The 20,975-nt window shown below is 37.0% G+C and overlaps 1 protein-coding gene across 1 annotated transcript; it reads right to left on the bottom strand.

The window, feature by feature from the left end:
* Window positions 1-3,061: 3,061 nt before the first annotated feature.
* On the bottom strand, window positions 3,062-8,128 carry LOC146161440 (uncharacterized). The gene is made up of 7 exons (XM_083385730.1): window positions 7,996-8,128; window positions 6,885-7,088; window positions 6,402-6,587; window positions 5,509-5,679; window positions 4,468-4,639; window positions 4,027-4,190; window positions 3,062-3,624 (listed from the first exon to the last, which is right to left on the bottom strand). The coding sequence occupies exons 1-7, from the start codon at window positions 8,054-8,056 to the stop codon at window positions 3,557-3,559; spliced, it is 1,026 nt and encodes a 341-aa protein (XP_083241856.1). The 5' UTR covers window positions 8,057-8,128; the 3' UTR covers window positions 3,062-3,556.
* Between the last annotated feature and the right edge of the window lie 12,847 nt (window positions 8,129-20,975).

Raw genomic sequence — 20,975 nt, 5'->3', positions numbered from 1 at the left:
TTTTCGGGCCCGAAGGCATTAAAGCTTGTTCGCGACAATTTAAGTTTTATCTCAATACTTATCTATGAGTGATTGTGCGTAGTCCAACCCACTGACAACAAGCCTATGAGGTGTATCGCATTCGCTCAAAGCAGTAACACTTTGTCACTTTGGGAAACGCAAGTACATTGTTTAATCGAGTTTTGTTTTCTGATATTTTTCGACCAGATATTAAGCTTTTTTCCGACCACAAAAATTAAGTTCATTTTCACTTCGATCTGTTATTAGCTTGTCAAAATAATCAAATATGGAGAGTTTTTGTTGTTTTTACCCTGGCCATAAAAAGTTTTTATTATTTTTAGGCGAAACTTTGTATTATTTGCGCATCACAAAACTTTTGGCCAAAATAATTTGACGCTCTATACCAGTTTTACTAAACGGCCTAAATCAGTGTTTCTTAACCTTTTTAGTGCTCGTATACCATTTGAGCATTCATGGAATTTCGTCGTACACCCTGTCTACACTAGCCGTAAAATTACGTGTTGAATGCATGCATTAAAAACAGTCTTGTAAGTTGAACAATCAATCAATTTTCTAATGGCTTTTTGTAAATTGCCCATTTCACAAATATGCGCAAATAACGCATAAATTCACATTGCATGTCGTAACCCCTGCTTTGGTGCTTCGTACCACCAAGGGTTGCACGTACCCCTGGTATTAATGTCGAAAAACAGTATAGGCATATATGTATAATTATGATAACGACTATATTGCGTGGTAACAACAATGGTGGTTTTCATGCAAGGTCAACATCATTCCGTGACGATGTTTATTCCAATATTATTTCACAAAAGTCATCCACCGTTTACACGAATTCTAAGTCCTCGAATAATATACTCGCGATCAAATCCGGTAGTTTTCGCAGTTCTAGCGCCCGCGCCCGCGAAATAACACTGCAGCGACATTTAAGGAGAAATTCCAAGGTCGATTTAAAAGGCTGTTCGGTCTTTGGCAAATCCGATATAGGAACTGAGTCTCGTGATTGTGACGAAGCGGACATGAGTTGCAAACTTCGCGCAACAAATACACATCACGACCATCGAAGGATAGGCAAGCCACACGCGATTAACCTCTACGACAGGGATGGGAAATTATTTTTAACTGCGTCTACATGAGAAACATAAAATGTTGTGGCGGGCCGGGTCAAATATAGGATTTTATATACACGCAATATGACTTCATACTGTGACGCTAGAAGACAAATAAGCAAAATAACGTCTTATTACGTTATGAGTTTATAGGCAAATGTGAAACAGAAGTCGATTATAGAGCGAAAAAATACAGCTATTGTTTAAAAAATAACTTTAATTGAGATTTAGAGGGAGACGTGACGCATTGCGCACAGATGAAATATGTGTACAATCTTGACGATTTTGGGGATTTATCAAGTTCTGGTAGCATTGAACCAAAGGCTCCGGGTTAACATACGTAAATAATACGTATAAAAGACTTACCATGTTTATCTGGTGGCCAGATTGATATTCCCGACCCCTCAGTTAGTCACATCCCTGACTATAAGTAAACATTATACCAAATATTCGTATAACATTAACTAAAAAGCAATTTGTTAAAATTAAAGGCTATTAAAGATAACAGAAATGAGCAGCTAAACGTAATCAGGAAATAAACCTTGTTAATTTAATAAAGCCTAGTATCAGTCAATCGATTTCACTACTTGGATAGATGAGCCAGGTTTACCGCTGTTTTTCTGATGGGTTGCCATCGATTTCTTCGGTTTTATCGATATAGAATGTTGAACTCGAAACGAACGCTTGATTGCCATATCCTTGTTGTGAAATACAGGGAAAAAAGAGATGTAAAAGTTCAAAAGGGATGTAAAAGTTACACAGCGCATCCGAAATTAAAGTGAGCATGTAAACCTACAGCTTGACCCCAACTTCTGTAGTGCGACTCTTAAGCCCTCTTGATAATACGACTCTTGATTTTTTTTTTTTCATACATATGTTCTTCTCTATAGCTGCATTTTTTCTATGTTTAACCATCGGCCCTAGTGAAAAGAGCTTATTTGTTTTACATAATATTAACAAGAATGTTCAGTATACGATTTGATGTTGCTATGTAACAAAACACTTACTAAGGCATTCAAAGAATCGGTAATTTGATTCATTTTTTAGATTACTGTAAATTGTAAAAAAAAATCGATTATTAACTGACCCATTTACATGGTTTAAAAAAAATAATGATCAATAAATAGTTCATACATTATAAAGCAATAACAGAAAATATGCTTTTACTTTGTTCGTCGAATTCTTTTAATACGCTAAAACTACTAAACTACTAACGTAATATAAAAATAAGATAGTAAACGGATATAATTTACGAAGTTTTATCTATTCCCGAGCAGGTTATGTGATACACACCTCTAATAATTATGATTAAGTAAAATCGTTCGTTTCCTGACTATTTGTTTGTGCTGGTTTACTCCTGACAAATGCTAACGAAATGTGATTTACAACGATGTATATTGGCGCCAACTTTGGAAATCTGAAGTGTATTAACGTCATAATTACTCCTGGGCACCTGTAATAATACTTTTCTTTCTAATTGTAGGAAGCCTATAATTCGAACAATCATGGTTTAGGCTGCGTAATGCGTGTATAAAACCACTAAACGCCTATAACTGCTTTCGAAATTGGCTTTATAATGCTATTTCCTCATTGTAAAATCTTGTCTTTCAAGACGAATTTAGTAAGGAGAAGGCTTGTCATAACCAATTATTTCAAAGGCATATGCTTAAGCGAGAACAATGCTCGTAGTGGTAAGCTACTGTATTTATTATTTGAAAAGTTGATATATCTCGAGGCCTGGAGATGGCTCTAAAAGACTTATTGTACATCTGCACCCAAAAACTGGCAAGTGAAAAGATACTATACTATACAACCAGGTTAAATCCCCACAAGCGCCACATGTTTTAACGAACGCCGTATCACTTACATAAAGGGCACGAAAAATGTTATCACAGTCTAAATACATTGCAAAAAGTACATTTTTTGTATGCTTGAACCGGATTTGGGTAATGCAAGGATGCTTAGCAGTGCGCTACTTTTTCGTGATACGAATCAATTTAGGTCCATCCGTTTTATATGGAGATTTAAATCACTCAGCTTGAGAAATAAGTGACGCTGATTAATTGTCATTATAAACGAAACGTCAGCTAGGGTCGTACGCGTGCTTGAAATACAAATAAACAAAAACAGTGAATTATTGAAAAACGTAACGCGTTTCATTTACGAAAACGTGGAAAAAACAAGCAGTGAATAAAGAATCGCATCAAAGGAAGAAAGGCAACAGATGTGGAAGTTTGCAGATAAAGGACAACATTTACACAAACACTTGTTTTTCTAAAAACAAGAACATTTACTCAGTGCTTATAGAGTTGTATAACCGTCAAGCCAATCCTGTTTATCAAGGATAAAATTGTTGGCGCATATCAGTGATGTCAGATTACGGACAGAAAATCCTTGATTCCATCTTTTTTGACAAAGCCCTGAAGGTTTTATTCTAATGTAATGTTATGCAATCGTACGTATTGCGAACCTTGTTGATGGTGCGACGTTATTCCAGCTGAAAAACAAGTAAGGTTTTCTACCGTTATAGATCCCAACAAAAGTGTAGGTAAAGTTGTCTTTCTTGTCACATTGCGTGATGTTAAAAAAAATGATTGCTTGAACGTTAATTTGAAAGGCAAAATCTACAAGGTTTTTTCATGTCATCGGCGAAACGCACATCAAATACGAATTTTGTCGAAAAGCATAAGTGAAAACCCATCATACAATCCGCGGCGTATTTCCATAAGACAAGAGAGCATATAGCTGATAAAATGTTATGTACAGCTATTACGCTATAACAAACTAAGTGTGGGTTAAATTCAAATCAACTCTTGACGACTAAATTAGGGTTAACTGTATAGTGTAGTTAGACAGTTAGTGTCCTTGTGTTTTGTGCTGTGTGTGCTACTATACTCACGCTGTTCGGAGGACGGGCCTGCCGCTTCTACTTCCAATCTTCTTCCGATCGACGTACCGTGTTTTTTCTTTAGCCTGACGCAGCAGTATACACAAGCCAGTACACCGATCACTATCAAGGCAAGACCGCCAAATGTAATGCCGATAATTTCCCCTGCAGTGATGCTGTACGAAAATGGAACTACTATTTGTCAGCGGAAAATTCGACTTAACCAAACGATTGCTTTGCTATATTTAATTTAAAAAGAATTGCTGGCCTTACCTGAATGACTACAAGTTAGGTTGAGCAAAAAAAACAAGGACAAATTGAATAGAGAGCAAAAAAACAAACAGCGGAACTGAGATTTTATTAGGTTTGTTTTTTTCAACCCGTAGTTAAATATATCCAAGATAAACTAAGACAAGTATTGAAGTATATCTTTTAGATGAAGCATATGCCTACCTTACGCCATAGTATGTGTCAATATCGCTCTCAATAAAGGTCGAAGTACCAATTTCTTGACAAGAGTAGTAGCTCGTCGGCTTGCTGTAGTAACAGGCGGATACAGAATAGTTGCTGTAAAGTTTGCAACAATATTGACCGCCGCTACAGGAGTAACTGCCGCAGTTGTAGGCTAAATAAAACAATATGCTTTAATCAACCCTCTCCTAAATTCGTGTCCCTATTTTATATGTTGCTATTTTATATTTATAATAAAAATATGTTCGCCTCGCCAACTAAAACACTTCCCACACCTGCGACTATGTACATTATTCCTATGTTTTTGCTCCACGATAAAAACAACTGGCACAGTACGTCAAGAATGGAACTTTTTCAGGGCAGTTTGATTTACCTGCATGGCTGAAAACTTGTTCAGACTGTGAGACTTAAGAGCTCAATAGACAAATTAAGTAGCATTTTGGTAAAGTTGGAAATTAGTTAAGGACTCAAATCAGAATATCAAATAATGTAAAACCAAAATTAGAACTGTAAAATTACTAGCAAATCGCTCTAATTCGTCTTGTTGGATAACAAGAATGACCTAAGGTTTTCTAATTTTGTTAGTGAATGGCTGTCAGATATTCAGATATCATAGTTCAGGTGATCTTCGGCACATCCATACTTTATCAGGTAAAAGCAAGAATAATATAAAACGATTGTCTGTTGTACAAAACAATTTAAACCGCATCAAGTGTTCAGTCGTTTCCAGGACTAAAATGCCAATTTATCTAGAATCCTTTTTGTGTTTGTTTACGTTTAGCTGCAGTTTTTATCTGATTGTTAATGAAAAAAAAATAAACATTGGTGGGATTCAAACTGATTTGTGAAACCTTTTGTTAAACGTTTAGAATTATTTTAGGTTTCCTAAAGCGATTTAAAACGGTACCACGTCAATTTCAGCTTTTGTTTTAAACTTATATGGGTTCATCGACCAACATTGACAATTGACATGGTGCAATGTCATATGCGAGTGGAATCCACAAATGTTCAAAGGCTACGCACCTGATAAACTGGTTGTTTGCTGAGAATATGTTTGGATTGACTTAGAATCGGAGATTAGTTTGCAGCTGTAGCTGGAAAAAGGTTGGGTGAAGTAACAATAAGAGTTGGAATAGCTGTAGCTTTTGCAGCAATATTCACCGTCGGAGCAATCATTGTCCCCGCAGTTGTTATCTGGATGCAACAAAACGACATTTGAGGTTTTACAAAGATGGAGGGGTGTTGCCAGAGAGCCGCAGTTAAGAAACGCTGCGTGAGATCAAAAAAGGTTCATGATAGCAGTGTTGTAATGACTTAAGTCAATGACTTGACTTAAGTGCACTTAAGTCACTGTTTTTAAATGACTTGACTTGAATTAAGTCTTTTGGGCAAAAAGACTTGACTTGACTTAAGTCTTTTGGGCAAATGACTTGACTTGACTTAAGTCATTTGGACAAATGACTTGGGTTAAAATAAATTGTTTTAATTAAGCAATTAATTATAAAATTGCGTTATTTAGCCCAATCTTTTCACATAAAAGAATTTTCTTGTTATAAGCTGTTTTATGTTATTTTTGACTTGAGTTGCTCATAATAATCGGAGGAGTTTCCCGGTTGTCATAATTTAAAGGGCTGGACTTGAAGTTCACTTGCTCTAATTATAACTTGACTGGGACTTGACTTGGGCAACCGATGACTTGGACTGAGACTTTATTCAAAAATAATTGACTTGTACTTAAGTTGTTTTACGAATGACTTGACTGGGACTTAAGTCATTTCAAAATGACTTGTTTATAACACTGCAGGATAGACCGTATAGAAAAAAAATTATGTTCTCGATATTCTTTAAAAAAAAAGATAAGGTCAATAGCGCCAGCAGCACCCACTTTGTTTGACTTATTACAACACCGTGAATACCTGAATTATATATAGTGCTTGCCGTTGCTACCGCTGGGAATGATGAAGATTCCGAATTAAAAACGTGTCGACAGGTGTAATAGGTAAACGGCATGTAGTTGTAACAACTCGGGCTGGAAAAACTGTAAGTTTTGCAGCAAAATTTGTTGTTTTCGCACGTGAAGAGACCGCAGTTGCTTCCTGTCGCTAAACAATTAAGAGACATCGTTTTAAAATATATAGTATATGGCAATAAAAAGTATTGCTACTTTTTTAGGTGTGTAGGCTATGGACATAACAGAACTAACATTATGGATAATAAATCTTTTTATAAGAGAAAAAGATTGTTCTTTAAGAGAAAGGGGATGGTGGTTTTGTAAAAAAAAAATTATAAGAGAAAAGGGATGGCTGACATGATGATTTCTAGGTTTTGCAACCCTTCGATACGAATAATAATAGTTCACGGGTGATAAAATGCCACATAAAACACCGGTAATGCTATACCTAAACTCGACCGTTCAAAAGTTGCCTTTGTAGATGACATCAGTGTTGAAGCTATTGTAGATGCCGCATTGTTGTTGGAAGCGTGAATGTACTTGCACGAGTAGCCCATAAATGGCCTGTCGTAATAACAGCGAGAAGCGGAAAACCCAGAACGTTTGCAGCAAAATTGATTTGTGCCGCAATTGTGGACGCCACAGTTGTTGCCTGAACGCGAAAAAAGTTGCTGATTATGGGTATATGGGATTTTTTTTCTTGCTGTGAACATAACAGCATGCACGGCTATGTGCAACGAACGTTTATCGTTTTTTAACAAGACAGTTATTTACCCCATCAAAGAACAAACAAACGGTTGGGTTAAGAAAACTCCAAACATTAAGCAATGTCGTAAGAATATCAAAGCTTATACAGAAGTAAGTGACGTTTAAACGTTTGTCGAAAGTCCAGACATATGAGGAACATTGAATATGGGTATCGAAACACTTAAGATGATATCTATTTACTCGACCTATCGGCTTGGGCATTCATTTTCAAAACGTCCAGGAGACACGTTAATATCTTAAATTGTTATTTTTACCTATAAACGTAGTTTGTAAATTGTGTATAAAATCCAAATAGCTTACTTTTACAGTCCTAAATTAAAAGTATCTGTCAGTTACAATGCACTTGCGAGGCCCCTGTAACCTTTTTACGGACCTCAGGTCAGACGTGGGGTCACGTGGACAACCCCCCTCCCATTTTGATCAAAAACATTTGCGCGAAGCCTTCGTGCGTATCATAGCATCCTTGACAATGAACAATTTCAACTTTACAACTACAAGGGCGTTTTTTAGTATGCGCGAATCGATAACATCTTTGAAATGGTTAGGGTTTGTGTATTAACACCTCTTTAACCTAAACTTTTCAAAATGCGTTTCATGGTTCCTTAGTTAATTTTTTTGACGTCACGTTTAGATAATTTAGACGTCACGTTCAGATAACTTTGTGACGTCATATCTGAAAAAACCATACACCCCTAAACTAAAATTATGAATACCCCTGGTTTGGAACAACTGTTTTAAATCAAACGCAACATCATAAGAATATACAATCAAGTGTTTATTTCGTCGCTTACCGTTACACGTTGCCGTAAAAGATTCAATTAACAAGAGAATGAAGAAGACAAATTTGTTCATGCTGCAGTTTCTGAAGCACCACAAATGTCCTGTTAAAGTTTTTACAACAACTGCTTTAAAATAAAACAACACTACCGGCACGGAAAATCGTAAAATAAATGGTTTTCCAATCGTTTCAAAGCCATTAGGGTTAATGTAGTAGCTGTACTTTGCCTCCTAACTCTCAAAAAAATTCACAATCGTCGTTTGTATTCTTTTATGTCAACACCCTGTTTCTTTGCAAAATATAGTACAGGCTTACTTTATAAAATGTATTTACTTTGTAATTTTGTCTAACAGAACTATATAAGCTTTTGCAGGGAGGCGAAAAGTTCTTTAACGAAGTAGTAAATTAACTTTCTGAGTTGTTAAAAATTATTTTTTAGCTTTTTCGCTGCTTAAGAGCTTTGCCTTCTTTGATTACAACATCAAAACCAGGGTTGCAATGCCACAAAAGTTCCCGAGATATTAGCAAGGCGGAAGTCGTGAGGAGGGTAAGTGTGACGATGGAAAGTCGTGCGGCGATCACAGACAGCAAGTGCTGCTTTGACTGTTGTTATTGACGAATGATTTTTCATCTAATTTTCTTACAACATTCTTTCTCTCCCAAAAAACACCAAATGGAACACACCCAAAATATAATTATACTCAGGGATTAAAGTGGAATAATTTATGAACAGAACGGTGGAAAAATTACTTATACCTGAACGCATGAAAACTTTCAGATTTGACGTTGGAAACTTACGTCACAAACGGACCTCATAGCCATAAAGCATGCAGCCTTGAAAGTTCTAGTCTTAGCGTTTGAAGTCGTGTACGAATGTGCAACTAAAACAGACACACCTAGTTTTGGGACATGGCCCCAAACGGGCATCGTTCTATCGGTAAAGGCACGCCGGCGATAATTTTTTTACCGGAGAGGCGCCTTCCGGCTTTCTTTCACCACTTATTATACGACATAGTCAAGGTAAAGTCTACACTACGTTGAAATACGACTTCGACAGTTGAACGCGATTTTACTATCGATAGGAACTTCAGACATACGACGAACTTAAGAAATGCAGAGATGAAACCTGCAATAGGATAGAATTTATAAGGTTTTGTTTGATCTAGCACAGCGGTTCTCAAACTTTTCTAAAAATTTTGCCTGGCGGACCCGTTGCAATTATTTTGATATTTCGCGGCCCTATAAAATTTCAAAGGTCAGTTGATCCATATTTCTTGGTGGTCCACGGTTGACTGCATCGCGGGCCACAATATTTCTTGCATATTCTTTGCGGGCCACATAAAGCAGGCTACATGCGTACCAGGAGCGGATCAACGTTTTTCGTTTGCTCGAGGCATGAAATGTTTAAAGATAACGTCACAAAGTAATATCGAAAGACAGATACGCTCCAGAAACTTGCTTCTGTCGTCGAACTTGTGCGTAAATAAAATCGAATGTTGTGAGACTGGGAAAACTGGTGTGCGCGAAGCGCGAAAAATTTGCGTATTTGACAAAAATTTTAATTAGAAGACTGCATTTTATAAGCGTAGAATGTTCGCGTAAAAGAGATGTTGCATACTCCCCAATCGCTAAATTACAAAGACGTTATCATTTCGCGCAAAAAGGTTTAATAAACCAGATCAATTTGGCTAAAATTGTAACTTGGTTTGGACCACCCTGTTCTAACTAATGCGAACGATTCGCTGATAGCAGGTAGTACAGCATAATAGATGCTTTATGATGTCACAATAGACATCATAAAACACCCTATGATCGAATAATAAAGCATAACTAAAGACAATAAAGATGACAGTTAATGTTTAAAACATAGACTAATGTTTAAAAACTTAAAAGACTAATTCTCCATGCGGGCCCTCTGAAACTGCTGTACGGACCCCATTTGGTTCGCGGACCCCAGTTTGGGAACCGCTGATCTAGCATTTTGTTTGGGGGTATCACGAACACTGGTGGCGTAACGGAGCACGAAACCTTAGAAGAGTCCCTGTTTTTGGTCAAACTCAAACAAACTTTAATTTAGCCAAGCATACTTTATGTGTTTATTCGCTCCGAAGACCAAGTTATGGAATGCTTGCCCAAAACCAAAAATATCTCCGGTCAAATGAATATGCAGTGAAAAATACCCGTTTTTGGCGCATGTATCTTCCTATTTTGACGTAGAATTTAATCCAAAAAGTTTAATTGGTGGCATTAATGCGGTCGGGCCACTGGGAGAAGTTACGGCCAGAATATTCCGCATTGGTAGAGAAAACTAATAGTAATGAATTTAGATGCAAACGATAAGTAGGCCTGCACAAAACGCAATGAAATATAATAATACGGATGGACCAGTATACTGAGTCACGAAATATGTCAGACGAAATTATTATTTCGCTTTGTGACAATTTAGACCTGCACTGTTTATCTAAAGATGGTTTTGCTGATCTATAATATCTACAAGCACTTTACTGACTAGTCAAACACTAATCTCTTTGTAATTTCGTTAAACGTGCGTTCAAGAAATTTTATTTAAGAGCCATTGACCCCTAGTTGGCTTTTCACAAAAATGTTTGATTCAACACGGTTACTGAGACAAAGTGTAATATAAACAGTTTGGGGGTGCACACCAAAGCAATCGCAGATTAACCGAATATATTGATTAATAATGCAAACAAGGCAGGCTAGAAAACAACTATAGCATGTAATAAGGTTCGAACTCACAACATCCGGACATATTGGGGCAACCATACTGTAGGGTTAATTATAGTGAAACGACAGTAAAACTGTAGGCTTAGTTGTGTATGTTGCCTACTGCTAATTTAATGGTAAAATGTTTTGGTTTATTCCATCACAGAAGGTAGCAGAATAGATAGGAAGCGAACGAACTACCTTCACCAAAAGGAGGGGCGGCTGATAAAAGGTTAAAAACCACTGCCATGGGCTATGTATAATTTGCCAGCCATAGGCCTTATTTAAAAACATTGGCCCGCAAGATAAAAAAAAAATTGTTTTTGGCCCGCGATGAAAAGAAGTTTGACCACGCGTGTTAGTACAAGCAACTTCATATTGAGTTTAGGAGTGCGATGACTTTTAGCTATATGTAGTTAAGCTTTCATAAAAAAATACTTATTTTTCAAGTAAAAATACTTCGTTTTTCATGGAATTTGCCCATTTGCACTCGTGCTTAATGGCGTTAATGTAAATCGAGCAAACGACGCGTACATTATAACGTATACGATGGTTGTTGTACGAAAGCTGTTTAATTTAAACAAACGCGATATCCACAAAAACAATAGTTTTGAAACAGTTATTACAAAAGCTGGCAATAAACAATTCACCTTAACACGATGGCTTAAATCAAAACATAAATATCAAGTTCTCCTTGTGGTGGGATCCCCCCAAGTTGAGAACCTCAGATTTAGATGCAATAACCATTACAGAATTCAAACATCCGTAAAAAAAACCTTTTACAAAAAACGGCATCCCAATTATTAAGTCAGATTTGAGGTGTACGTGTATGTTTTAAACAAGACAATTTACAGAAAAATCCGAATATATATTTAAAAAAAATCTTATTAAATCATTGTACTGCCTTAATGATTACGTAAACTCTACATTACACCGAAAGCACACAGCGAAAATGCAACACAGCGAAAATGCAAGAAACTGACATGAAACCAACTTTTACTTGTTCAGCTTTGCGCTTAAATGAGCACAAGTGTACGGTACTTACGAAACAGGCCACATCTCCGTATTTAAAAAGTACAGGCTCGTCCATTTTAGCATTATAATAGGGATATAGTTACTTAGTTAAGGTTGGTAAAAATATGTGTGCCATGTTTGCACCCTCCATGGAATGTACACCTATAAATTGAGTGGATTTGGGAGATGGCCATGCAGGCTGCTACACACGTTGTTCTGAGGTCGGGGCCGACATGTTGGTAGTATTCTGCTGCAGTTTGCTTCTCGTCGACTGTTTGTTCTTCAGCTTGAAGTAGCAGTAGACACAAGCCAGTACAATGAGCACAATTAAAGCGATAGCGCCGAATATAATCCCGATGATTTCTCCAGTACCGAGGCTGTGCCTAAATGTAACAATGATTTTGCCATATAGAAAAATTCCGGGCTATAGGGGCTTAATTGCCGTTTGCTTTGGTTTAACCTATTGTCTCACTATGTTTTTTTAATACGGGTTTCCTTACAAAAAATCTATGACAAATGTTATCACCTCGACGTCGTTTAAACATGAAACAAGGACGGAAAAAATAATTAAAGAGAGATAAACACCACCTAAAGATAGGTGTTACCGTTTTGCCTAAATAATGTAGTTTAGTAATTCCACAACAGAAACCAAAAATAATTAAAATATATTCCATTTATGTAAAGCAAAAACTTACCTGTCACCAATAGTTTTGCCAGTGTAAGTCATAGAACAACCGTAGTAGTTTTTCGGCATTGGATAGTAACAGGCATAAGTGGAATAGTTGTTGTACTTTTTGCAACAGTATACACCGTCGGGGCAGGAGCCGCCGCAGTTGTAGTCTAAACAAAACAATTGCTTTATTTTTGCTCTTTGATAAGTTGTATCCCAATTAGAAAAACAGCGGTTCGTTTTTTTGTAAAATAAAGGCACCTTTGCCAACTAACACATTCATTTCTACTTTGGTTCGTTCGATTGTTCACCACTATTTTGAATTTTTATACTTCGGGAAACCCGATTTTTTGACAGTTCAGGATTGTTTTTAGCAGTCTAAACTAAAACACAATTTGTCAAAAGTAAAATATATTTTGTCGTCATGCCGACCGAATTTTAGCTTTAATTCATTTAAAAGTATGGCTAATTGGTATAACATACATTTTTATATCAAATAGGTAATCACAAATGTCAAAGGCATACGCACAAGAGCGATTCGTGGGTGGTGGTGGAGTGGTTGGAGTGGGTGGAAGTGTTATGGCATTGAAGATTTTGTCGCAGTAACGGTGGTACCTGCTGCTGTCGTAACAACTAGAACTGGAATATTCATATTGTCGACAGCAATATTGACCGTGGTAACAATATTCCCTTCCGCAGTTGGGAGCTGAGAAAATATAAGGAAACAAAATCAATTTAGAGTAAATTTTAGAATAAAATTTTGTTTAGAGCTCGGAGCCCTAAGTTCGATTTGCTAGAAGATAAAATGTAGCCCAAACACAGTTTTGAATAGTTATGCATTACTACTATACTCCTAATCTGTCCTTTTGGTTTATGTTTGTTATCTATGGGAACACACATTAAGATCTAAAAAGCAACAATGCCAAAAGCACCAAAATCTATAAAACCATAGTATTAAGACCAACGGCATAATACAGCCAAATACACAATAATTTCCAGTACAGCATAATATCAAAATCGTCTGAATAATACCTAAAATCTAACTTCATCGGAATAAGGCCTAAATTCATCAGAATTAGTCCTAAATTCATCGGAATAATGCCTAAGCTTATCTGAATAAGTCCTAAATTTATCGGAAAAAGTCCCAAATTCATCAGAATATGGCCTAAGTTCATCGGAATAAGGCCTAAATTCATCGGAAAAAGTCCTAAATTCTTGGAAATAAAGCCTAAATTCATCCCGAACCTGTAGGTAGATGGTATGGGACCATCGGGGGCCATCGGTCTGGCATCGGCCCATTTGGTGATTACGAATGGACGACCTAGTCTGACCGGCGCCGTCAGGGCGCCGCTGTTTTTCCACCGGATTTTTGGTCCTGTTTGGGGTTATTGGTGGATGATGGGTTAGGTTAGAAATTGGGTTAGTGTTGAAATTATTAGGGCAGTTAGTGATGTACTTAGATGTGGGGTTTGGGGTTAGCTAAAGTGTTGTTTAGGCCTGCTTCTGACTTTTTAGATCTTATTCCGAAGGATTTAGGACTAATTCTGATTTAGACGGTACTAATACCATTGGGCATTAGTCCTATTCTGGCCTTATTCCGATTTGTGTTTTATTCTGACGTTGGTGTGGTTCCTCTCTCGGTCTTACGGCTGGAGTCCGCTATCTATGTGTCTATATATAAAATAAAAAATATTTCCAACGTAGCGAAACATCTTTTTAAAAGTATATCTTAAAAAACATTTTTTGGGCAATACGGTTTAAATTGGTACATCACTCTCTTAAAATGCAAGAATTTGCACATTAAAACGCAGACATACAATCCTATGTTAATGCCACATAACGTCAGCAAGCAATTAAATAAAAAAAAACTGAGAAAAGCCTGGAAGTTTTCGAAGGTGTCATTCTTGTTTACAACTTTCTACATAGTTTTACATCCCTTAAAAGCCCTTGTGCTTTGCTGGCGATTGACCTGCCCTAGTGGTTCGTGTTAGTTCAGCATCTGACGAATTTAGGTTTGCGTAACGTGAATAGGCGCTGGCATATAAGAAAAACTTGATCAGCCTAAAAATTGTAACATCTGGAAATGGGTAGGAATAGCGCTTGTATTCAGAGTGGGCCAAAAGTAGGCTTACAGTTATAAAAAGTAGGGTTTGGGTCTAAAAGTAAATTTATTGTTTTGGGGTTCTTCTCATACACCTTATTCTGTACAACACCCTCCCGCCAAAAGAAATCTATTGGTGTCAGGTGAGCGTGGTGGTCATTCAATGCTACCTCTTCTTCCAAGCCAACGCTGTGGAATAACTGTAAGCCTACTTTTAAACCACCCTTTAGAGATACTCGGGTAGTTAAGGTTAGCAGCGCTTTCAGCATCTTACCCAGAGTTCTTGTAGTTGAATTGGAAACGTTCTGACATTTGTAGAAGTCCGGCCACTTGTACATGACACAGAAAGGGGATGAGTACCAATACCTTTGGCAGCACCATTCGTTGGTTTTGCACGTCGAGCCATCGCAGTTGTTTTCTATGGCTAAAACATTACAATGAACGTAGAGTATATTGCAATAAAATCATCTAATCAATAAAAATAAAATTGACGGCCTTTATGGCGATTTCAAGTTATCCTGCCGCCCTAACATCACTATGTTTTCTCTATATGTTTTGCCAGGCGTAGAAATCTTTTTTGCTTTAAAGTAACGACGTGCAGAATAACGTGAAACATTTTTTTTAATTTGTTTTATAACGTAGTTTTGCAATATTTGTTCATAAAGCGCCAAAAAAACAATTGGGTGTGAGTAGGTATGTGGCGACTCATATTCCACACCCCTTTTTAACGTTCAGGAGTCCAACAAATTTCCATATCTTTTCAAAATATGGGCTTTAGATTAGAACGTCATGATTGTGTCGGTATCGCCATAAGTAGGCTAATACCTCCTTTAAAGTTCAGGTGCAATACAGACAGAAATGGAAACTTTCAACCATAACAGAAATTAGTGTTGAGTTCTAATGGCTGGGGTCGTATGTTCAAATAACACCCCGACTTATAAATCCGGTATTTTTCATAATAGGGTTTATTTTGTAGCTTACCATAACACGCCGTCGTGATCAATCCCAACAGCAGGAAAACGAAGCAGAAAGTTTTATTCATTTTGTAATTTTTAATCTAAAGCAGGTATCCTGCTAAAAACAACTGTTCTAAAACAAAACGAAGCTTTTTGAATAAAAACATAAAAGTCTAATGAATGATTTTTTTGCGCTTAGACAACGCATGCGCGATTTTTTCTGTTTTTTTTCCAGGAATTTTTTCACTTTGAAGTAAGTAACCTAAGACACATAATTAAAACAATCAAGACGTTTTATGTGTTTAATTAAATCATTGTGCAACCTGACCAGGAACGGGTCCAGACATGGCCCAGCCAACTATTTTTGCCCTATATTTGTTTGTTTTTTGTTTTTTGTTTCCATGTGCTATTTCGAATCAACTTCCAACAAATTAAACCTAAATATTACCTTCCATCGTGAGGATTACAAGTACCATAAGGGTCGCTAGGATGGATAGCGTCAAACTCCAACACCTAAGATTAACCTCAAGCCATTTAATCCCCTGACACTTTGGGTTCCTTGTCATTCTAGAGACGCTTGTGTTCATAGCAATCGTTGTGATTTATTCTATAGCGACCGTAGCGTTCCTGTACATTTTAGATGCACCGAATTTCGTATAACGTCCAGTTTGTAATTTTTTTCGCAAATTGACCCGTATTTGCAATATTGTATCGTAAGTAAAACACAAAAAGCTTTAAAGTGAAACATTGTATTTTTTTAAGCTGCAAAACTTATTTATGTTTTCTGTGCAGCCATTAAGCTGTTGGGTCAATATCCCAACAACTTGGTAAGCTTTTCTGCGTTCTCTTGGCTACATTTTTGTTTTTGCGCGCGCATAATGACGCGATGCATCGCAATGACATTTACTTCATTAGGCGCTGTAGTTGGCGCTTTCCACGCCGTTCGGGGCCAATTAGCACCTATGTAAAGCTCACATTCTCCGGTGTATGATGCAGTCTGCCCCAGCACCAACATGAAGTCACTTCTGCATACACTACAGACGCTAGACAACAAACTTTTGGTATCTCGATTTCTACAACTAGCTTTTAGCCAATACATTTAGCAATGTGTAAATCTTTTAATTCAACAAAAATGACAGTAAAGAAAGTGCTATTTTAGATCAAATAACCACACTTTTTTCATGATTGGCGCAACGCCTTGTCGACTTTTCTTCGATCTCTAGTTCGTTAAAGGCAATTCTAGAATTCATGTTCTGCAACAAAAAAAATTTCTTCCAACTTGTCAAAACAATACTATTTTTTATGTTATGATCTCGTAGTGCTGCTATTTGAAATTGTCGTTTTAAACCAGTCTTTCACAACATTTTCTGTTTCTCAAGCGGATCTCTGTAAGTAACTGTATGAAGATGTAAAAAACACTCTTTTATTGCTTTTGGGCTGGTCAACGCCTTTTCGTTCCTGTATTATAACATCAACACATTACACAAGGCTTGTTAACGTAAAGACACAAAATTTTAGAAAGTTTCAAGGCGGATGCTGTCGTGACAAGGGATGTTGTGACGTTGTAAATTGTTGCCGTGCTCAGGAAGTTGGTTTGCTTGTATAAAAATACTGCGCAGGTCGTTGTCACCTTTTATCTTGTGACAAAGTTGAGTTTTTGTTCGTAACGTTTTAAGGAAACAGCAATTAATTAGACAACACTGAAACACAACGACACAGTGAAAGTAAAGCTTATATGTGTTGTAAAACTAAAAAAACACAGTTATGTAAAGCTAAGGTTTCCATAGTATGTATAACAGGAACAAAATGAAAAATTAGGGATTTATCATTTTAAGAGCCGTATTAGCATCTTTCATGGCTTAAATATTTTTTGGAAATAAATGCCTCGCCTGAAAGTCTTGCTAAAAGTATTAGCAACTAACTCGAAATGCGAAAAAAGAGGACATTTGGACATTTTTGAGCGTCCTCGGAGGACCATTCAGTTTTCTTAAGAAAAGGGGACAAATTCTTCTAAAAGAAGACATATGGTAGGTCAAACTTATACACTCAGTGCAAACCAACTTAACTATGACAATAAGCAAAAAAACACCAAAAAACAACAGTTCGGTAGTCAATTTACTTCAAAAAGTTGTTTACTAGTGAATATAGGATGCTCCTGAACCTCGTTCACCCTTATTCACACCTTTTGGTTGGTTCACCGCTGCAAAAATTTTGTTCACCCTGGGGTGAACCATTCACCACTTTAAGAAACACTGACCTAGAACACCCGTTCGCATGTTTTGTTTGCACTGCGATCCGACTCATCCTAAGTCTTACTGACAAATAAAGGCATTGCCCATTTTAGGACTTCACAGAGCCGGCTCCCAGTTTCGTTGGATTGATGACGCAAATCTGGGGTTTCGAATGTTACAACGCATCCCAGATCGAGAATATTGAGGCCATAAGGTGGCCGACCGCTACAACTGGAACGATACAATCGGAACGACGGTATCGACTCTTTTAAAAGCAAAAGGAAGTCCTCTCTCAAAATTGTTTGAGAATAAAAGTTTTCTATACGACATGACCTAATTAGCCGATATTTTCGGTCATATTAACAATGTTAATCGTGGTATTCAAGGACCTGATAGACAATAATTGATGCGGATGGAAAACTGAAAGCCATTTTCATTAAGTTGCCGTTTTGGAAACGCAGATTGGAAGCAGGTAATTACGCTAACTTTCCAAGGCTGGAAGATGTTTCTTCATGAATGAAACTCAAAGAGAATGTGTTCTTTTGATCTCTATGAGAGAAAACTTTTCACGCACACCCTGCAAATCTCATTTCAACTTTATTTTATTTTACAACACCTGCAGGACGAAGTTGAAACATGGATTCGAAATCCTTTTTTTGACTTAAACAACATTAGCGTTGACGATCTCACTAAAGATGGCCAAATTATAAAGGGTTATTCCGCAATGAATTTGATTCAAAAACTGTGGAAGGATATTGGTGCTCACAACTGCAAACCTATACCAATTCTTGGCAAAGCAAGCAATTATGGTTTTGTTACTATTGACAACCACTTACCTCTAAGAGGCAGAATTCTCAGCTCTTGTTACAATAAAAACTAAACATCGAAATCGGCTGGACGTTTGCGTAAGAAATGCGAGTGGCATTGTCAAAAACTCAACCACAGTTTAGTCGTTTAGTTCAGAAAAGGCAACAAAAGCCCTCTCATTAAATATGCTTACGTTGAAAAATTTCGGCATGGCACTTTGGGTCACCTTTTTTAATTCATATCCCCGAGAAAAACCGCTTGGCGAAGGGCGATAAAGTCCTACCAGTGCCAGGCACAACTCCCCCTAAAACCTCTGGCCCTCTTCCTCTGCTGTGCAGATGTAGCGAGTCAGCCTACCTTGTTAATTGTTTATTAAGTTTTTATTCTTTCGTTCGTTCGTTCTGTTGTTCTTTATTTTGTTCGTTCTTTTTTTCTTCAACAACAAAAACAATTTGACACAGTACAGTAGTTGAGTAGCATAATTGTTACAATCGTCAATAGTATGTTAGTTGAGTTTCAAGCAAAATTCAGGTAGGGGTACGCAGAATTATTATTTTGTCTAGAGGGGTCCGTGACAACAAAAAGGTTGGGAACCACTGATTTAAACCGTTCCGACTTACTTTCATCACTGCAATGATTGTCGATTTTTACCAGGAAACTGTAGACAAATAATTATGTTTAAACTGATCACAAATGGCATTCTTACTTTGATCCTAAATCTCACTGAAAGCTTGACTCGAGAAATCTTTCATTACTGGAACGGAGTCGGGTATGATACTTTGCACCAGGTTATTATTGCAATGAGTATTGTTGTGACAAGGAATCCAACAAAATCGACTGAGGTTGTCGAAATTGTTGCGCTGGTTATGGGTGTGTTTGATAGTCGTGCAACACATTTACAAATTACGGTTACTTTCTGCTACCGTGAGACGTCATTCGCGAGGTTTTCCAACTTTGTTCTGTTATTTCAGCATGGTCCAACTGTCTATTCTGTCGCAATCCAATTAAAACATATGATGACACAAGTCATAACGTGAAGTAATAGTTCAAGTAATCTCACGAAACATGCTGTTTTTGTACGAACCAATGTGCAGTTATGCAACTGACGCTAAGTTAATCGCGTGAAGCCTGAAACGTTAACGTTAATTTGTTTTCGCTTGACAAAGTGCTAACCTCAGAAGTAACTAATAAGCACTATATTATCTTCACAACTATAAAAAAGCTGGACCGAAATCATATAAAAAGTCGAACAAAACTAAAAAAATGCATTGCATTTATATGGTTTAAATAGTTGGATTGCTGTGACCTACGATACAATGGCCACTGAAATCTGTGAAAAAATTCCATTAGGTAAATAATTTGGCAAAATTGCATTATGCAGATAGTCGGAGTCCACGCATCTCTAGGCTGTGAATGTATAAAAGAGTAAAAATATTACACACGGAACAACCTTCATGCTAAAAACAATGACATGTCATATTGCATACCATGCTATAAAATCGACGAACATTGGGGCAAATTGTGAAATTAGTTGCGTTTAAAGGGTTTAAGTTGCCAAATAACGAAGCTTGGTAAGAAGCAAAACAATAGGGAAGAAATGCAGCAATGTGTGGCCGTGCGATTTGATAGAGGGCCAATATAAAGGGTCTTTAAAATGGAAATCATTTGAGTAGTGTTTTCCAACCATCAGGGTTCCTTAAAATGGTTGCGGGAGGGGGTGGCGTTAGTAGTAAACTGGTAACAGACACAAACGTTTTAAGTGTAGAGTGTTTCTGGCCTTGGCGAGAAATAGGGCGGTAGTACAAATAATATAAGCAGACACTAGAAATAGGCGATATATAGAATACACTAAAAATATGATTGCTACCGGTATTAACAGGTATATACAGAGTGACTACAACGACAGTGTTTACTGCATTCTTAGTACAAGCAATTTCATATTCAGTTTAGGAGTGCAATGACGTGTATGGTTTAGCTATATTTATTCAAGTTGTCGGAAAATTAAAACATAATACTGTTTTCAGAAGTTTTTTCGAGGAAATTGCCGCTTTGCACACCTGCCTATACCGCAGCGCTGAGTGACGTTAAAGTAGATCGAGCGAACGACAAAGTACGATGGCTGTTGTACTAAAGTTGCAGTTATTACAAAAGCTAGCAATAAACAATTCATTTAAACATGGTGCCTTGAATAAAATCAAAAGTATCAAATTACCCTTATGGTGGGATCCCCCATGTTAAGAACCTCAGCTTTAGATGCAATTATCACTACAGAATTCAAACATCCGTAAAAAACGCATTTGCAAAAAACAACATTCAAATTTATACGTCAGTAAACTCTATAGTATCCGAAAGCTCTTGATAATAAACGACTGATAAACTAAATAAAAACAAATTTTACGCACATTTATTGCCTTTTTGGGAACTTCTTTGAACCCTATTGGAAGTCAAATCACAGCCAAAATGCAATAAGCTAACATGAAAGGCTATATA

The sequence above is a fragment of the Ascidiella aspersa genome, chromosome 3 (assembly GCF_963924565.1).
Source record: "Ascidiella aspersa chromosome 3, kaAscAspe10.2, whole genome shotgun sequence".
In the NCBI taxonomy this organism is placed as follows: Eukaryota; Metazoa; Chordata; class Ascidiacea; order Phlebobranchia; family Ascidiidae; genus Ascidiella; species Ascidiella aspersa.
Note: the sequence above shows the minus strand (reverse complement) of the source record. Positions and strands in the feature narration are given on the sequence as shown.

Coding starts and splice junctions, on each gene's coding strand:
- LOC146161440 (XM_083385730.1), bottom strand. CDS start 8,056: ATGAACAAATTTGTCTTCTTCATTCTCTTGTTAATTGAATCTTTTACG. Junction 6,588..6,884: donor TTTTGAACGGTCGAGTTTAG/GTATAGCATTAC, acceptor TTAATTGTTTAG/CGACAGGAAGCAACTGCGGT. Junction 4,191..4,467: donor GACACATACTATGGCGTAAG/GTAGGCATATGC, acceptor ATTTTCGTACAG/CATCACTGCAGGGGAAATTA.